At 36.2% G+C, this 14,725-nt stretch overlaps 1 protein-coding gene across 3 annotated transcripts in view; it reads left to right on the forward strand.

Moving 5' to 3' along the window:
* The window catches only part of LOC105838293 (RNA-binding protein Musashi homolog Rbp6), a 613,545-nt gene that overhangs the window by 234,637 nt on the left and 364,183 nt on the right, over positions 1-14,725 (forward strand). For all 3 annotated transcript variants that reach the window (XM_036284985.1, XM_036284984.1, XM_036284986.1), the window contains exon 3: positions 8,144-8,225. In XM_036284985.1, coding sequence (XP_036140878.1) covers positions 8,144-8,225 — 82 coding nt within the window. The remainder of the gene's footprint in view (positions 1-8,143; positions 8,226-14,725) is intronic.

Here is a 14,725-nt window from a genome sequence, read left to right on the forward strand (position 1 = left end):
TCAAGTTGCTGCGAGATTCTCATATCGATACTGTCTTTAACCGTAAATCTAAAGACTCAGATTTCTCATTGTACATGTTCACTTATTTTATCTTGAATACTACAGGTGCTATTTGTTAACTTAATCGCTGTCGGCCATAAGCTTGTCTCTAGGTACGATCAACTCCAAGTGACGCGAAATAAAGATCAAGAGAGGCGGAAGCAGAGTATTCTCGAGAACGGGGAGTGCCATCAAGAAAATCAGTCGCGGTCAGCGAAAGCGTGGCTTCGCAGCAAAGTGTCAGCAGAAAAGTGAGGTCTAGCAACAAAGAGCCCGAGTGGGTTTCGTAGGGAACAGAGAGGGGGAAAGGAACTACGAGAAATGGTGGCGCGACAAAGAGGGACGAAGAAAGAGGGTAGCAAAAGTCGTACCTGCGTGGTTGCCATCATTAGGATGGTGGGCCATAGCTGCAATGCGGGCACCCATGCGATCGAGTGGAAGAGGGGCGAAGTGCTGTGCCTACTATGCACCAACTATACATTCTCTCTCTCTCTCTCTCTCTCTCGCTCTTTCGCTATGTGCATCTCTCTCACTATGCATCAACCAGGGCACTATCGCGAATCCTGGGAACGGGATTGGCTCGTAGCCAGGTAGGCTGTATGTTCTGTCGTCCTCTTACGTCTCGCCTCCTGCTCTACGCGCGTAGAGAATCAACCTACCCCCGTCTATTACCACCCCCTTCGTGACCCCCACTGCTTTACCATGCCGATTCCAGTTAATCTTTTATAATCCGAAATAACTCTTTTGGTCTGTCAAGATTAAAGATTACTTACAGTTGCAATAAAAAAAATTAAAATTAACTTAAACTCTTATTATAAGAAGACCTTAATTAGTTTGATAAGGTATAATTGATCAAGAACTATGTTTTTCAAAACTTTAAAACAATACTTTTTTATAATTACATTTATTTGTGTGTAACATTTGGATTGATTTTATGAATGATGTACGAAGTTGGTCCGTTCAAAGGAAAGCATTTCCGATTCGTCTTCGAAAAGAACTACAGCAATTTGGAACTGGTTCTCTCTCTACCGTCAGGTTATACGTTCGATTCCCCCGCGACTCGTCCGATCGGCACGCTACGATTCCAGCCGGACCCAAGTGTACGCTTACGTTGCCGTTAATGGTTCGTCGCTGCGCAAGAAGACAGTCACGACGAATAGACGGTACGATCTTTTTGGAACGCTGGTACGTTCGCCAAAATAGACGCCGGCACGCGAGAGTAGCTCGAAGTAGGAGACGCGACGTTCCGGTCCGCGGAGTCTTGTCCCACGGGAACGTGAGGACAGGAAATTTTCATGCAACGGCCAACACTCGATATTTATTTATTTACTTGATGTGCACAACGTCGCGTATGACTGCTCTACCTGCCTGGCCGAGGAGTTTGTTGAATCTTATCTTAAATGCGCCTAAAGTCGCGATAATTAGGCTATCATATATAGGTTGTTCATTAGATTCTTCGCTGGAGAGGAATCTAATAAACGGCTGTGTATAATTCTCTCCTCTGCAATAATTAACATACTTTGAATATTAGTAGTATTACTAATGGCCGGATTTAAAATTCTGACGATAAACTGATGATAGTATTGATCGATGTATTTTGAAACTTAATGATATTAATGGCAGTTTAAGGATTATTTGATTAATAACAATAAAGAATTTATTCTACTAACTCGCTAACGGGAGTTTGATTATATTTTCTTTATTCGAAATTATCTCATTGTGTTTAATCTATATACTTATAATCTTACAATTGAACTGTACTAAACGTGTAGCTATTATCGACAATATCAAAAATTACATAACGCAGTATATAACATTAATAAGAATAATATTAACAATGTGATGCATTTTATAAGAATTTCCATGATTAGAAATTGATTATTTGCCAGTTGTTGGTACCGGTGAAATTTGACAAGAAAAATACCTCGTTGATTCAATAAGATAAATTTATTTTAATATCAACAATTTAATAATAATGACGTATTCTGACACATATAATATCATTAATAATATTCAGTAATGGAGGATGCGTCATGCATCTTAAGTTAACGCCTGGTATTTTTACTGCCACTTGCAATGTTTATTCGATAATTCATGCAAAGACATTTATGTGCATCTGCGTAACGTCTTTGACAGCACCGCTGTGTCACATTTATCGATGGTGCGCGTGAGCCTCGTATTTGCGGATAGGTCGCTGAGTATTCGTCACTAATTCTGGTACGCTCGGATACAGAAATAGAGGTTTATTATTGACTTAGCATGAGTTTCATAATGTTTTTTTAGGGGCAAACTTACTAGACTTGCGTATGAAGGACGAAAATAGCGGATCTTATTTGTCACATTTTCTTGTTTTAAGCTAATGCTGTTCATGATTTGTAGTTGTGGGCTTGAAATTGTAATGTGTCGGTGTTTAGCCTATTGCCATTTCTGCTCCTAATTTCACAGCTGTTTTCTTGTGTCACCGCGCGATGCTTGTTTTGAAAGATAAGACTAATCTGAGATTGTTAATAATTGTTAAAAATTATGTTATAATTTTGTTATAAATTTACATGTACAATGAAAAAGGAAAATTATATTAATATTGACATACGTATTTCAGAACTTGTTTCATAGTTTCAGTAATAATATTTCCTTCATATTTTCTTCTCTATAGTTCTTTAGAGAGAATTTATATTAAATTTTTTTTATTATGTTACTTGTTAATATACTCTATAACTGATATTTGATTTATATATCTTTTTTTAATCTTTTAGTTACTTTAACATTAATAATTAATTTAATTTTTAATTTTACGTCTAAAAAAAGTTGCTATACTTCTAAATTTTCTTGTCTTCTACACGTCTTTGTACATTATTTTTAATATTTACTACAATAATGTCGTGCAACAAATTATTGCGCGAATTGCGCGCTATTATTATTATTAACCGGTTACGTTTCAAGGAATAGCAAGAATTCCACTGTACGCGATCATCGTATACCAAATTAGAATTCTCTTCGCCTCAACGCGCCGCTATAACAGTGAAACGACGCGCGAGTATCGTGACCCGTTGCCGAAGATGTGACATCCTTGCTGACAGGAATCTCATCCCGTGGGTAATAGAGAGCGAGGAGTTCTCTTTTTGCCTCGGAGGTATCACGACGTCATTAATATAGCCATGGGACGCGCGCTAGAGACTATCTCCCGCTCGTTTCTGCCTGCCGGGAACAGGCGCGCAGTAACTCCGCGTTTATTCAAATGATGCTTTAGGTTGAGCCTTGAGCGTCCTTTGGCGAAGGATAAGTAATCCTGCCAGATTCGCGGGAGGCGTAACTTGAGGAAGAAGCGAAGAAAGAAGCGCGGCTGGAGATCGAAAAGGGAAGGAGAAGAGGTACGTTCGAGGGTCAGGGATAGGATAGCTTGGGGAGGGGGGGGGAGAGAGAGAGAGAGAGAGAGAGAGAGACACGGGGAAACGACGGGATGAGAGCGGAGTAAAGGAAAATAGAGAAGACGAAGGGACGAGAAGGAAGAGGCGGACAAGGCCATTCGTTTCAATGAACGGCCCTCCGGAATGGGGGAGAACCGCCCCTTCGCCTCTCTCATCCCGTATCCTCTCTGGTTCCTAGGGGATCCGGGAGATAGGATAGGATAGAACTCGGTATATAGGACTTTATATGCGAGTCTTCTCTGAATAGAAAAACACTCGAGCAGAGGCCAGCGTACACCGTGCTTGCCTCTGCTCCCTTTCCCCTTCTTGCACGGCATCTCTTACTACCTCTTCAGCCTCCTGGCATCTCTTCCGAGATTTCTCTCCAGCGCTGAATCTCATTTGAATGGAACGCGCCACCTTGCCGTCTCTTTTTTCGCCATTGACTACTGTGGATAGTCGTGGATAGTTTTGCAGCTTTCTCGTAGTACGGCCACCAATATGCTTCAAATACGATGTGGCGCTATGCAAGAAAGACAAAGAATGAAGAGATTTGAGACAAATAAGAATTGCATCAACATCCGTGGATTTGAAAACAGAGAAGAAGTTCCGGATTAGATCCGTTTTTTCGTTAATTCTTTAGAAGTTATTGAGACTTTTCGAGTATTTCGATTCAAGTAAAATATATATGAAACAAAATTTAAACAATGTTTATTGTTAAGTTAAAAAACTTATAATAAATTTGATTGCACTAGTGCGCATTGATGCTACATTAATAGTATACTACAATTACTATATGCTAATCTAACCTAAGTATAAAAATGACATACGGCATATATTCTTACGACAGCTTTAATTTTGCATACGACAGCTTTAATTTTAGTGTGCACCAGTGTGTTCAATCAAATTCACTATTAGAATAATTTAAATTAGAAATACCAATCTAAAATTATTATTAATTGTGTATCAACAAAAAAGATTTATTAATTATCTTTATGAAATTAAAAATATATAATTTTTTTTATTTTTGAAAGATTATCAATTAATTAATGTTATAATTAATATTATAAAATGGATCTGACTATTATAGAGATGAATTTTTAGAATTATTTTTGAATTATATTTTTATGAACATTGAGCATGAAGTTTATCTGCATCCCTTTAATTTGAAATACGTACTTTATATTTGTGAAAACGTGGTATAAACGTGTTATATACGAACAACTGCATTTTACGTTAAGATATATAAAACGTAAGTTTGCAAACTCGGCAGAAACGCAGCATTCTTTTGCCGAAGAAAACTGTGGTTGGCACATTACCAATGCAAAACGCAATACAATGCATGCCACTTCGGCAAATTCACCGCTCGTAAACTCCTTAACTGTAATTTCTTCCTCTATTCTAGATAAAACTTTAAGTTCTATTGTGTCATAAAAAAGATACAATTGAAAATACTTATGTATTATCTACATATTAAAGGATAATAAGGACTACGGGAGTCTTCTACATAGGAAATGTGGTTTTGTTTTTCTCTGTTTGTTCTCTTTGTATGTGTACTCGGTTAATCAACCAGCTGCTATAACAAGTGAACTATAGTTCTCTTTGCTTTCAACACTATAAATTACTGCGTTCTTGAGAGAAGAGTTAAAGAAAGTTACAAGTAAACATTCCATTTCCCCTAAGCACTTCTTCATTCGTAGTCGACAACGTATCGCTCCAGCTTCCGTTTGTTGCCATTCGGAGCAGGGAAGAGTGGGCTGAGTAAGCTGGTCGCGTCACCGGCAAAGGGCCAAGGCACGAGCGGCTACCTTTCGAGCGACTGGAACGGCTGAAATGAGAATGCGAGACGGCCGAGAGCTGCGCGTGAAAAATAAGTTGTGCCGGAGAACAATTAAGGAAATGACAGCCGTAAATTTCGGCGGATCGCGGCCGCGTTTTAAGAGCGTCTTCTCGCGAGAACGACAAAATTGCTTCCATCAATCCAGGAGCCGGGACAAATTAAGGAAGAATTGGCAAGCCTGTTCAACGGGGACGAGGATGTAAGGTATATCCCTCTCGGTTTAACGACATTTTGTAGTGGTGTGACATTATAGTGAGTTTAAAAGATTATCAAGATACTGTTGCGAAAATCATATTTCAGAACACCTGTTATGTTTTATTCTTAATGTATGAATAATACAAAAATATATAAATATTTTAAACAGAAAGAATTCTTTAAAAATAAAATATATTTTCCTTTAATTTAAAGACACTAGATATTTTTAGCTTGCATTATAATGACACATTTAAAATATTATTGCGTCATGAATAAAAAAGTTATGTTAGGTTTTTTAGAAATTATGGAAAGTAACAAAAATTTTTGTAAAAAATATTTTAACTGGATATATTTTTAATATTTAGAATATATTTAGGACATACACAGGAATAGTATTTTTTTTATCTTTTTCCCATATATTTATATTTATATTTATATTTTTAAATAAATTATATGAGTAAGCTATTAGAAAATTTATTAGCCTTTTGTCTACAGTAGGGGTCTCAAATAAGCAGAATGTGATTCATTGTTCTCCATGCCCCATTGCTCTTTACGTGTAAATTTCCAAGATTTGAGCAGTATCTTTAAAAGTTTAATTTTTTTTATTCTTTAAAAACAGTTTTTCGAATTAAATGCAAATTACAAATCTATTAAAAAGCAATTTAATGACACGCTTCGATAATATCTTTTTTTTATTAACAAAATCTTTTTAAGAGGGATGATGGTGTAATAAACGCTAAACGTGAATGTGTCTAGTCTAGCCTAATTGTCTTTTAAATGTTTCGTCATGAAACGAACATTAGCCGGCATGGGGTTGATAACAGGATCCTCACTGTATCGCCTCCTTAAGAATTCCGACTTGGTGCCACTAATTAACAGTGGAGGGACCGGGTGTAATTTATGCGCAGGGCTCGTTACCAAACAGGTGGTGCCCGGCGGCTAATGACCTGGAGATACCAATAATTCATTGATTAATGCCGTGCGCTGAATTTGCAAGTCCAGTTATCTCGTATTTTCTGCGCCCCAGCAATAACAATTATCAAACACTCCAAGCTTTCCACAGTTGCAGTCGTTTGTTCGCATTTTGAGTGAAAAATACAAACAATAATTAAGATTCATATTTCTATTTAATAGGTAACTGGTTTTTTTAATTTGATATTTTCCTCTCTTTCTTTTATTTAATATTCTTTTATTTTATATTCTTTGAATATCTTTATTGTATTTTTATTAATACATATGCAATTTAAAATTTTTTTATAACTTTTTAAATTTTAACATTTGATATAATTTTAAATTATATATTTTATTATAATAGAGGCGCGCAAATTAAACAGCTGTTATTAATTAAAAAGAATTGTATTTATTTTATATAAAATATAATGATATAAAATGAGATTTTCTCTAAATTTAAAATTACTGACAATGAAAATGCACTAATGTGAAAAAAAACAAAAGTTTACATATTTATTTTTGCGCATCGCGGTGTATCTTAAGTCGTATTAGGGATTTATTGAAGCTTACCTGTGATCACATGAGCAGTAATCGCCGAACATTACCAAGTCTTTAAAGTAGACTGGATGAAACAGCGTATAATTAGATAAGGTGTAAGACGTATTTGGAGCGCGGCCATGCTGGCCCACCGCCAGTGTTCAGCTTTTCGCTATAAACCTACGAAAAGGGTCAAGGGGGTGTCCCTGGTAGAGAGAAGCGAGAAAGCTCTACATTGGTTACATCGGTCGCATTGATCGTATAGTACATGCGCGATTGGATAATTTCTCGGCCAACTAAAAAGTAAAAATGGAGCAGACGCTGGGTGTGATTTTTGTTTTCTTTTGTCGTTTACTGTATAAAGAAAGATATCGGTATTTCTCTCTTCTATTGACTTTGTTTGAGAATCAAGTTTTGTTTGCAAATTTGTCTGACGTATTTTTTCGTGACGCATATATCTTTTTTATAATGATTTTATTTGAATAATTTATTTCACGAAGCTATTTTTCTAATAGAAAAAGATTATAAAAAGTTGGCGAGAATAAAGCTAAAATGAATATTAAAAACATTTACTTTTATTTGTTATAATTTTGATTTAATTATTATTGGTATAATTTTTTAATTTTTTATTGTACATTTTACGAAACGAATTGCTATCTACTATTTGCATTAAGAGAAAATGGTCGTTCAGCAAACTCGTCATAGCAGGTGCACAATATGTAGAATTAGGTACCATCAAAGCTAGGTCGTGTTAAGCTAAAGCTTTACTTTGGACGCACGCACCGCGTTTATCAGGCTACGAGGATTACGCTCCGAAGTGTCGACTCGCGTTGTTATCTACTAATTCCAATTAGCGTCAGTGATCTTCTGTGTTACCTTCAGCTCTAACTTTAGTTGACAGATGCCTGTGCGAAGGGATAATTTGGATTTCCATCGCAATGCCACATTTTGTCAGGCATATATTTGCGCAAAAGAACACTTTCATTAAAAAATGGCAAATATGCATTGTGATAAAAATAACGTTGCTTTTTTGAATGAAAATGATATAATACGATATTCTTACAATAAGAAATATATAATATAAAATATATATTTCAACGTTAGTCTCTCTCATCGAAACATTTATATGATAATTTTTTATCGTGCAAAAAATAATTAAATCGTTTTATTGTTTCAGAGAGCCTTAGGGAGTATTTCACCAAGTATGGAGACATCACAGAGGTCATGGTTATGAAAGATCCCACCACGCGACGATCAAGGTAATTAATGCATTCATATTTTATAAAGAGAGATCGCATTACTTTTGTTACACTTTTTTATTATTAAATTTAATAGATTTTTTATTATTTCTATTTTTTAATTATTGTTAGCCTAAGAACCTAAAAATTTTTGTATTCTTTGCAAATATCAGGATTAGCATTTGTTAGAAAATATGTCAGGTACATCTTTATACGTGAATAATCTGGTATGAATTCAAATATTCTCGTAAAAATTCATAACGTCACAGACACGTGTCAGTTTTTTGGAAATTTTCATTAAATTTTTCGTTTTAATCATTAAGCAGGCAACGTGAATGTAATTGACGTGTCCAAATTTGCTAAAAATAAATGTATCGATTGATAATCTATAAACCTGATTCTTATATTTATTGCTTTGTTTCGTAACTTTATTCAAATAAGAAATAAAGAAAAATATAACAAATAATAACTACTCTTTTAAAGTCAGTCAGAATTAATGTATTAGATATTATTTTGTGTGTATTACTGAATGACAGTGAATCAGTGTTATACTTATATCAATCAGTGATATGTGCATCGACAGTAATAATATACTATAAGTCAGAATATCTCATTTTTAAACAAAATAAATTGAAAGACAGTGAATAGTCGCTGATGATCACAGTTATAATATTATAAGTATAGCACTGTAAATCAGTAAGATTTTACTGATTCAGAGTTAGGAAGTTTAACGCAAAGCTATAGCAAAAATTAACAATATTTCTAAGTTATGATAAAATAATAACAATCAAGTTTATGTGATTATTTTTAATAATATGATAACATTTATAATAATTTTTAAACGATATTTATAATAACTACAATAATAATTATATAACAATAACTATTAAAAATTATAATAAAAGCAATAGAATTACAACAATTTTTTGAAAGAAATCTGATTAAAACAAAATTATGAGATTTATAAAAGCTCATATGAAGTAACTATCGTGCAAGATGCTTACGGTAGCGTTTTTGATACTGACTGCAAAATTAATTCACTGTGCTGTTCACATCACGAGGACTAATGCGCAGTATAATGCAATGATATATAGCGTGCTGCGAAAATCGAGTTTCGGGTCGAGTGTCGTTGTTAAGCAGAAAACAGAGTAACACCGAAGCGGATGGTAAATGCCAGAGCGCGCCAGCATCAGAGTAATTACCGGTTTTTAAGTGGAGGAAACGAGGGGCGAGTCCGACGACGAGGGTCGAAAGAAGAGAGGTTGGTGGGAGGATCGAAGGGGTGCGTCCAGCCGTTATGTGTACAGTGTATCCTAGTGTGAAAGGGGAGCGCGTGCGTCTTATCGCCTATCGAATGTAAAGCCGATATTTTATTATTGTAAGATCAACAAAGACAACAGCGTGACTTGTCAATACGTAACTGTGGGTACTATTATCAGAAGGCAATACAAAGATGTTTTAAATGTACATGTACTAAAGTATTCATAGCTAGAAATTTTACCTTGCGATTATTTGGTACAATTTTTTTATTACCTTTTTTCTTATTATTTCTTGATTTCCATTTAGATATGAGTGAATTGTAGCCTCTTTCAGTGAAATATACAACTTAAACACGTAAAATTTGCTTATACGCTACGAATACTTTAGAAGTAATATATCAGGTGGTATTCTAAATATATAATAGAAAAAGTTATCATAAATTTATATTTTTTGTAGGGTTATAAATATTTATAAAATTACAAATATCAATTAAAAGACTGTTATATTTAAAAAGTTTTATGCAAGCAAAAAAAAGATTATTTTTTAATATATAATTGACTTATAATCATCAGAATGTAAATCTGAAAAATAATACGTAAGATTTTTTTTTCTTAATTATACATATTTTATGTTTAATTAAACTTTCCTTTGAAATACTTTCTATTTTTCTATTTGCAATTTTGAATTGTTGAGTTTTTTTACTTATTGTACAATCCTTCCTTTCTGTATAACTTTCACATTTATCTCTTTATTTCTAATTGTTCTAACTATATTTTACCTATTCAGTCTTTTTAATTTTAAATTCTATGAATTTCATAGTGCTCGGATCTTCTATTATGTATTGAAGGTCTTAATATCCGCCATTATTAACACTGAAGTCTTTACATTATAAAAGCTCGCCGTCAAAACGTTTGTGCAGCGATAATCGCAGTCGAATTGTCGCTGTTTAAATTGCCGTCTCTGGCGCTTATGCGCCGGTTACCTCTCGTGCCGTGCATTTCTCCGTCTAATTAATTGGCCAGAAACTTTCGGGCCGTGCCCGCCAACCTTCTCTAATTATTCGTTCCTTTCATTCCCGTGGGAGGAACGGGAAGGGGTAGGAGGTCGGGACACGGAGAAGAGAAGGAACTGCTGGACAACAAAACGAAACAGGGGACAACTTACTTCCGTCGAGTTACAAAGCACAAGCAACAGCCGGGCCTATTCGCACCAGCTTATTAAGCGAAAATAAAGCCCGCAAAATCAAAGAGCATTTCCCACACCCTTTTGGTTCTTCGCATTTACTCGCGATTTTCTTTCTCCTTCCTCTTTCTACTTAATCTTTGTGAATCTGCTCCCTTCTAGTCTCTTCTTTCTTCCGTGTCCTGGATAGTTTGAAGTCCGCTGACAATTAAGAGTTTTGTTCTTTATCCTTTCTGCTGATGAGCTCGTTATGAACACGTCGAGCTGAGTAAATCCGTTTTGTCGCCGGAAAGGCTGAAGATCGAAATTGTTATGTTCGAAGATTAATAGAAGCAATTTTTTAGTCAGAGATTTAGAATTACACATATAACGAGGATATATTCTCTTACCAATAATAGATGTTAAATAATAAAATATAGGGAATCTCTTTAATCTTTATAAATGAGTAACCTGTTTAGTTATTTAGAATGCATTGAGAATGCAAATAATATTTTATCAATGAAATCAGTCTACGTTGCGAGATCCGTGAGCTCCGTGAGTTATCGTTACAGATTAACCGAAATGTGCCGTCGATAGATTTAAATTTCTTTTGCCTTGATATAACGGGGTATTTCTCGGGTAGGTGGAGATCGTTTAAGGGTTGGAGACGGCGAGCGGAGGAGACCGAATGGAGAGATAGAAGGGACCGTCCGGGAACTGGAGCGGTTGAATCCCTCAGCGCCACGTCGTAGCTCATATCTGCCGCAAGGGGACGCGGATCCTGTATGCAGGGGTTGAGGCATGGGGTTACTCTGCGGGTTGTAAATTAATGGTTAGCCCGTGGCATGGTGGGGTTCGGCCTAAGGGTTCTGGTTGATCTATGGGCGGCATGTGTGCCAGGTCAAACGGGCCCACTGATACGGGAGCGAAAAGCTCTCTCTCTCTCTCTTTCTCTCTCTCTCTCTTTCTCTCTTCTCTTTTCACCTCATTCTATCTTGCTCTTGCTTTGTCATCCTCTTTCTACTGCTCGCGCTGGAGTATAAAATCGATAACACTTTTGATAAAGCTGCTCGCAACGGATAAAAGCAAGTCTATCGGCGCATAAAAGCAAGTATTTGAATGACGAAATAATTAGATGATTTAATACTTGTCTTTGATATTAACGTTGCATGTATTTATGACCGTGAAGATTCATTACTAATTTATTATTAAAACACTTGATTACATCTTATTTCTCAAAGAAAGTTTTTCTTTGCATTTTTAAGTTATAATCACGATTAATAAGATTGTTTTGCTTAAGGAGTTATTAAATTTTTATCATAATATAATTTTATTAAATTTTATTTTTAAAAATTTCAAAGTTTTTTAACTAAACATTTTTCGATATAATAGTTTTATTTTTTTGCAATAAAATTGATTTTTCTAGTTTTAGAACATGTCCTCTGTTGCTTGGATTCTTAAATGTGTGATTATTGCTCGCTATGTCATTGTATTTACATTAATTTTTATACGCGCTTTTGGAATATAAAAGTAACTTGATGCAGTCGAGTTAATCGCCCTTTTACGAGCTTTCGGAATGGTCGGTACCAATGAAATTCTGACTACGATGTATAATAGCGGATATTCAGATGCAGTTAGCTTTGGAGGCAGTTAGGTTTCTATTCTTGGAAAGAGTCAGACGCAATATACGTTGGAAAATAAATGACTTTTTAAAAATTCTCTATAATATATATCGACTCTTTTAAATATAACATTTAAACTGTAAAACTTGATGTATCTAATCTTTATTATATTATGTGGAATTCTGTAAATCGTCATCAGAACATTTTATTTCGAAACCAACAGGTTTGCTTTACATTCTGTGTGTGTATGTGTGTGTGTGTGTGTGTGTGTTTGATCGTTTCATTAATCTTTTTACTTTAATCATAACTCTTTCCTGATGAGATACGTTAGGAATTTTGACGGCGCGTAACAATTAAATAAAAACTTTCTAAATAGATACAGTGCTAGTTTAACAAGACATTTACTTTTGAAGGATTCACACTAGTGCAAGGTTGCTTCCAGACCGTTGAGATACTCCGGTACAGTCGTTATTCCTTGTTAAATGAATCGAAATCCTCATTTCTGACGGTTTTGCTTCTTTTAAGGAAGGCAAGTGCGGGCTCTCTTCCCTATCGACAGTCTCATTTCCTGCCTCAAACTTATCAAGACAAATACACTCTGAGCACACTCCCTCGAACGCCTCTCACCGTTCATCCGTCGGAAAATATCTCTAATGAACAAACTATCCGATTTGAGCTCGCGCTGCACCATCTCGACACGTCTTCCCCTCGCCTGTTCTTCTTCTTGCTTCGCGAAGAAATTGCTGCCTTCGATAACCAATCTCAATTTCGTCACGATATATTTGTTACGCGGCTATGAGCTTTCATTGAGATTTTTCACATTTCCTTTCAGTTTCTCACTTATTTGAACACTGGTACGTGTTATAATATACGTTTGCGTTTCCGATCGAGACTCGTAGGCACTAAATCACACGAAGATTATTGATACATTCAGTCGACAGTTGAAGCAAGAGATTGAGTAGATGCTATTTGTTTTTTATTCTATTATTCATCTTGTGATTTTAAAAGAGGATTTCATAAAAATGAAGAGCTGAGATTTATTTATAACTCCCTTATTAAATGAAATATATAATTTATTAAGTAATACGAGAAAGGAATAAATTTGAATCGCGAGAAGAATATTATCTTAATAAAAATCTAAAGTTGAATCGCGAAGCTAGAATATACAGTTTGACTTCTTTTTCTCTTATCTAATTATTCTTTAATTCTTAATTATTGTAGCAAGGTGTAAAAGTTAAGATCGACAGGTCTAATAAGAGATGATGGCGTGTACAGAATGCGAAGGACGGCAAAGACCCGTCCAAGGACTATCTTTCCGGCGGGGCAATCTGTTAATTCGATCGTAACTCGTCGTTAAGGGAGAATTTAGTTGGTACTTGCCGGTGGTAATTACACGGGTTTTGCGGCACATGAGGTGGGGCGAGACGCGATGCCACGAAAGGCGAGAAAACGAAGGAAGCTCTGGAAGAGAAAGGGGAAGAGACAGGCAGATGCTGGCTGAAGTAGAATTTATTGGGCGATAAGCGCTGTGCAACTTTCTTCTCTTACGATCGTCATTCTTTATCAGGCCACTCGTGGCCGACAGTGGCGTATCGGCGTACTAGGATAGACTAGGTTTTATGAATCGGGATTATTAAGGTCCTCCTTAGATAATAGATCTTTTTCCCTTTCCCGTACCCGCGTCGCCAAATGGAAACGTCGTAGAGAATTCTAAGTCCCTTGTCTTTGTGTGTGTCGTTAATACCAGCCGCTAACGGCATTCAAATTCTTATTCATCGATCGACGATTCTTGCAAATTGCAGGCTCAGTTTGATGGAAATTTTAATCAAGCGCTCTTTATTTCATTGACGCGATAAATCTCATAATTTAACAGTGTGCGATACAACAAGTCTGTTTTGCATGTTAATGTTTTAAATATTGTTATCGGATTGTTTTATTACTTTTACGCTGCAAAGGGGTATAATAGTATAAAAAGTCTACTGAGATTTTTTACATTTGGTACAAATTTTAAAAAAAGTTTATTATTCGATGGTTGAAAACTTTTCTCGTTAACAGCTCCACGCATTGAGGCACGCAACAGTAGCGTCTTCTATAGATAGAACTTTCGAATGTTCTCTGGGCGTACGGTTCAGTGGAAGGTGGTTGGGTCACGCGTACCGATCGTTTCCCGGATGTTATAAGGCGCACTCCGGCTGATAGCCGTGCACATGACCGCGCGCCCGGGATAGACGATAGAGGTCTTGAGTAATTTATCAGGGTGCCTGAAGGGCGTGGGTGGCGATGGGCGCAGGTGATGCGCGCGGCGAGCGCGAAGATCCGTGACCAGCGCCGTGGTGCGAAGTCTTATCTGCTCAGCGGGCGAGCACACGAGGGTGCTCATCTACTCGCCGTTAGTTAGCGATGTTAGCGATCTCAGTTCTCGCTGTGGCACAGAAACGTCACAGCCGCGATATACACGTAGCTGGAGCTACGACCGGC

Source organism: Monomorium pharaonis, chromosome 3, assembly GCF_013373865.1.
Source record: "Monomorium pharaonis isolate MP-MQ-018 chromosome 3, ASM1337386v2, whole genome shotgun sequence".
Taxonomy (NCBI): Eukaryota; Metazoa; Arthropoda; class Insecta; order Hymenoptera; family Formicidae; genus Monomorium; species Monomorium pharaonis.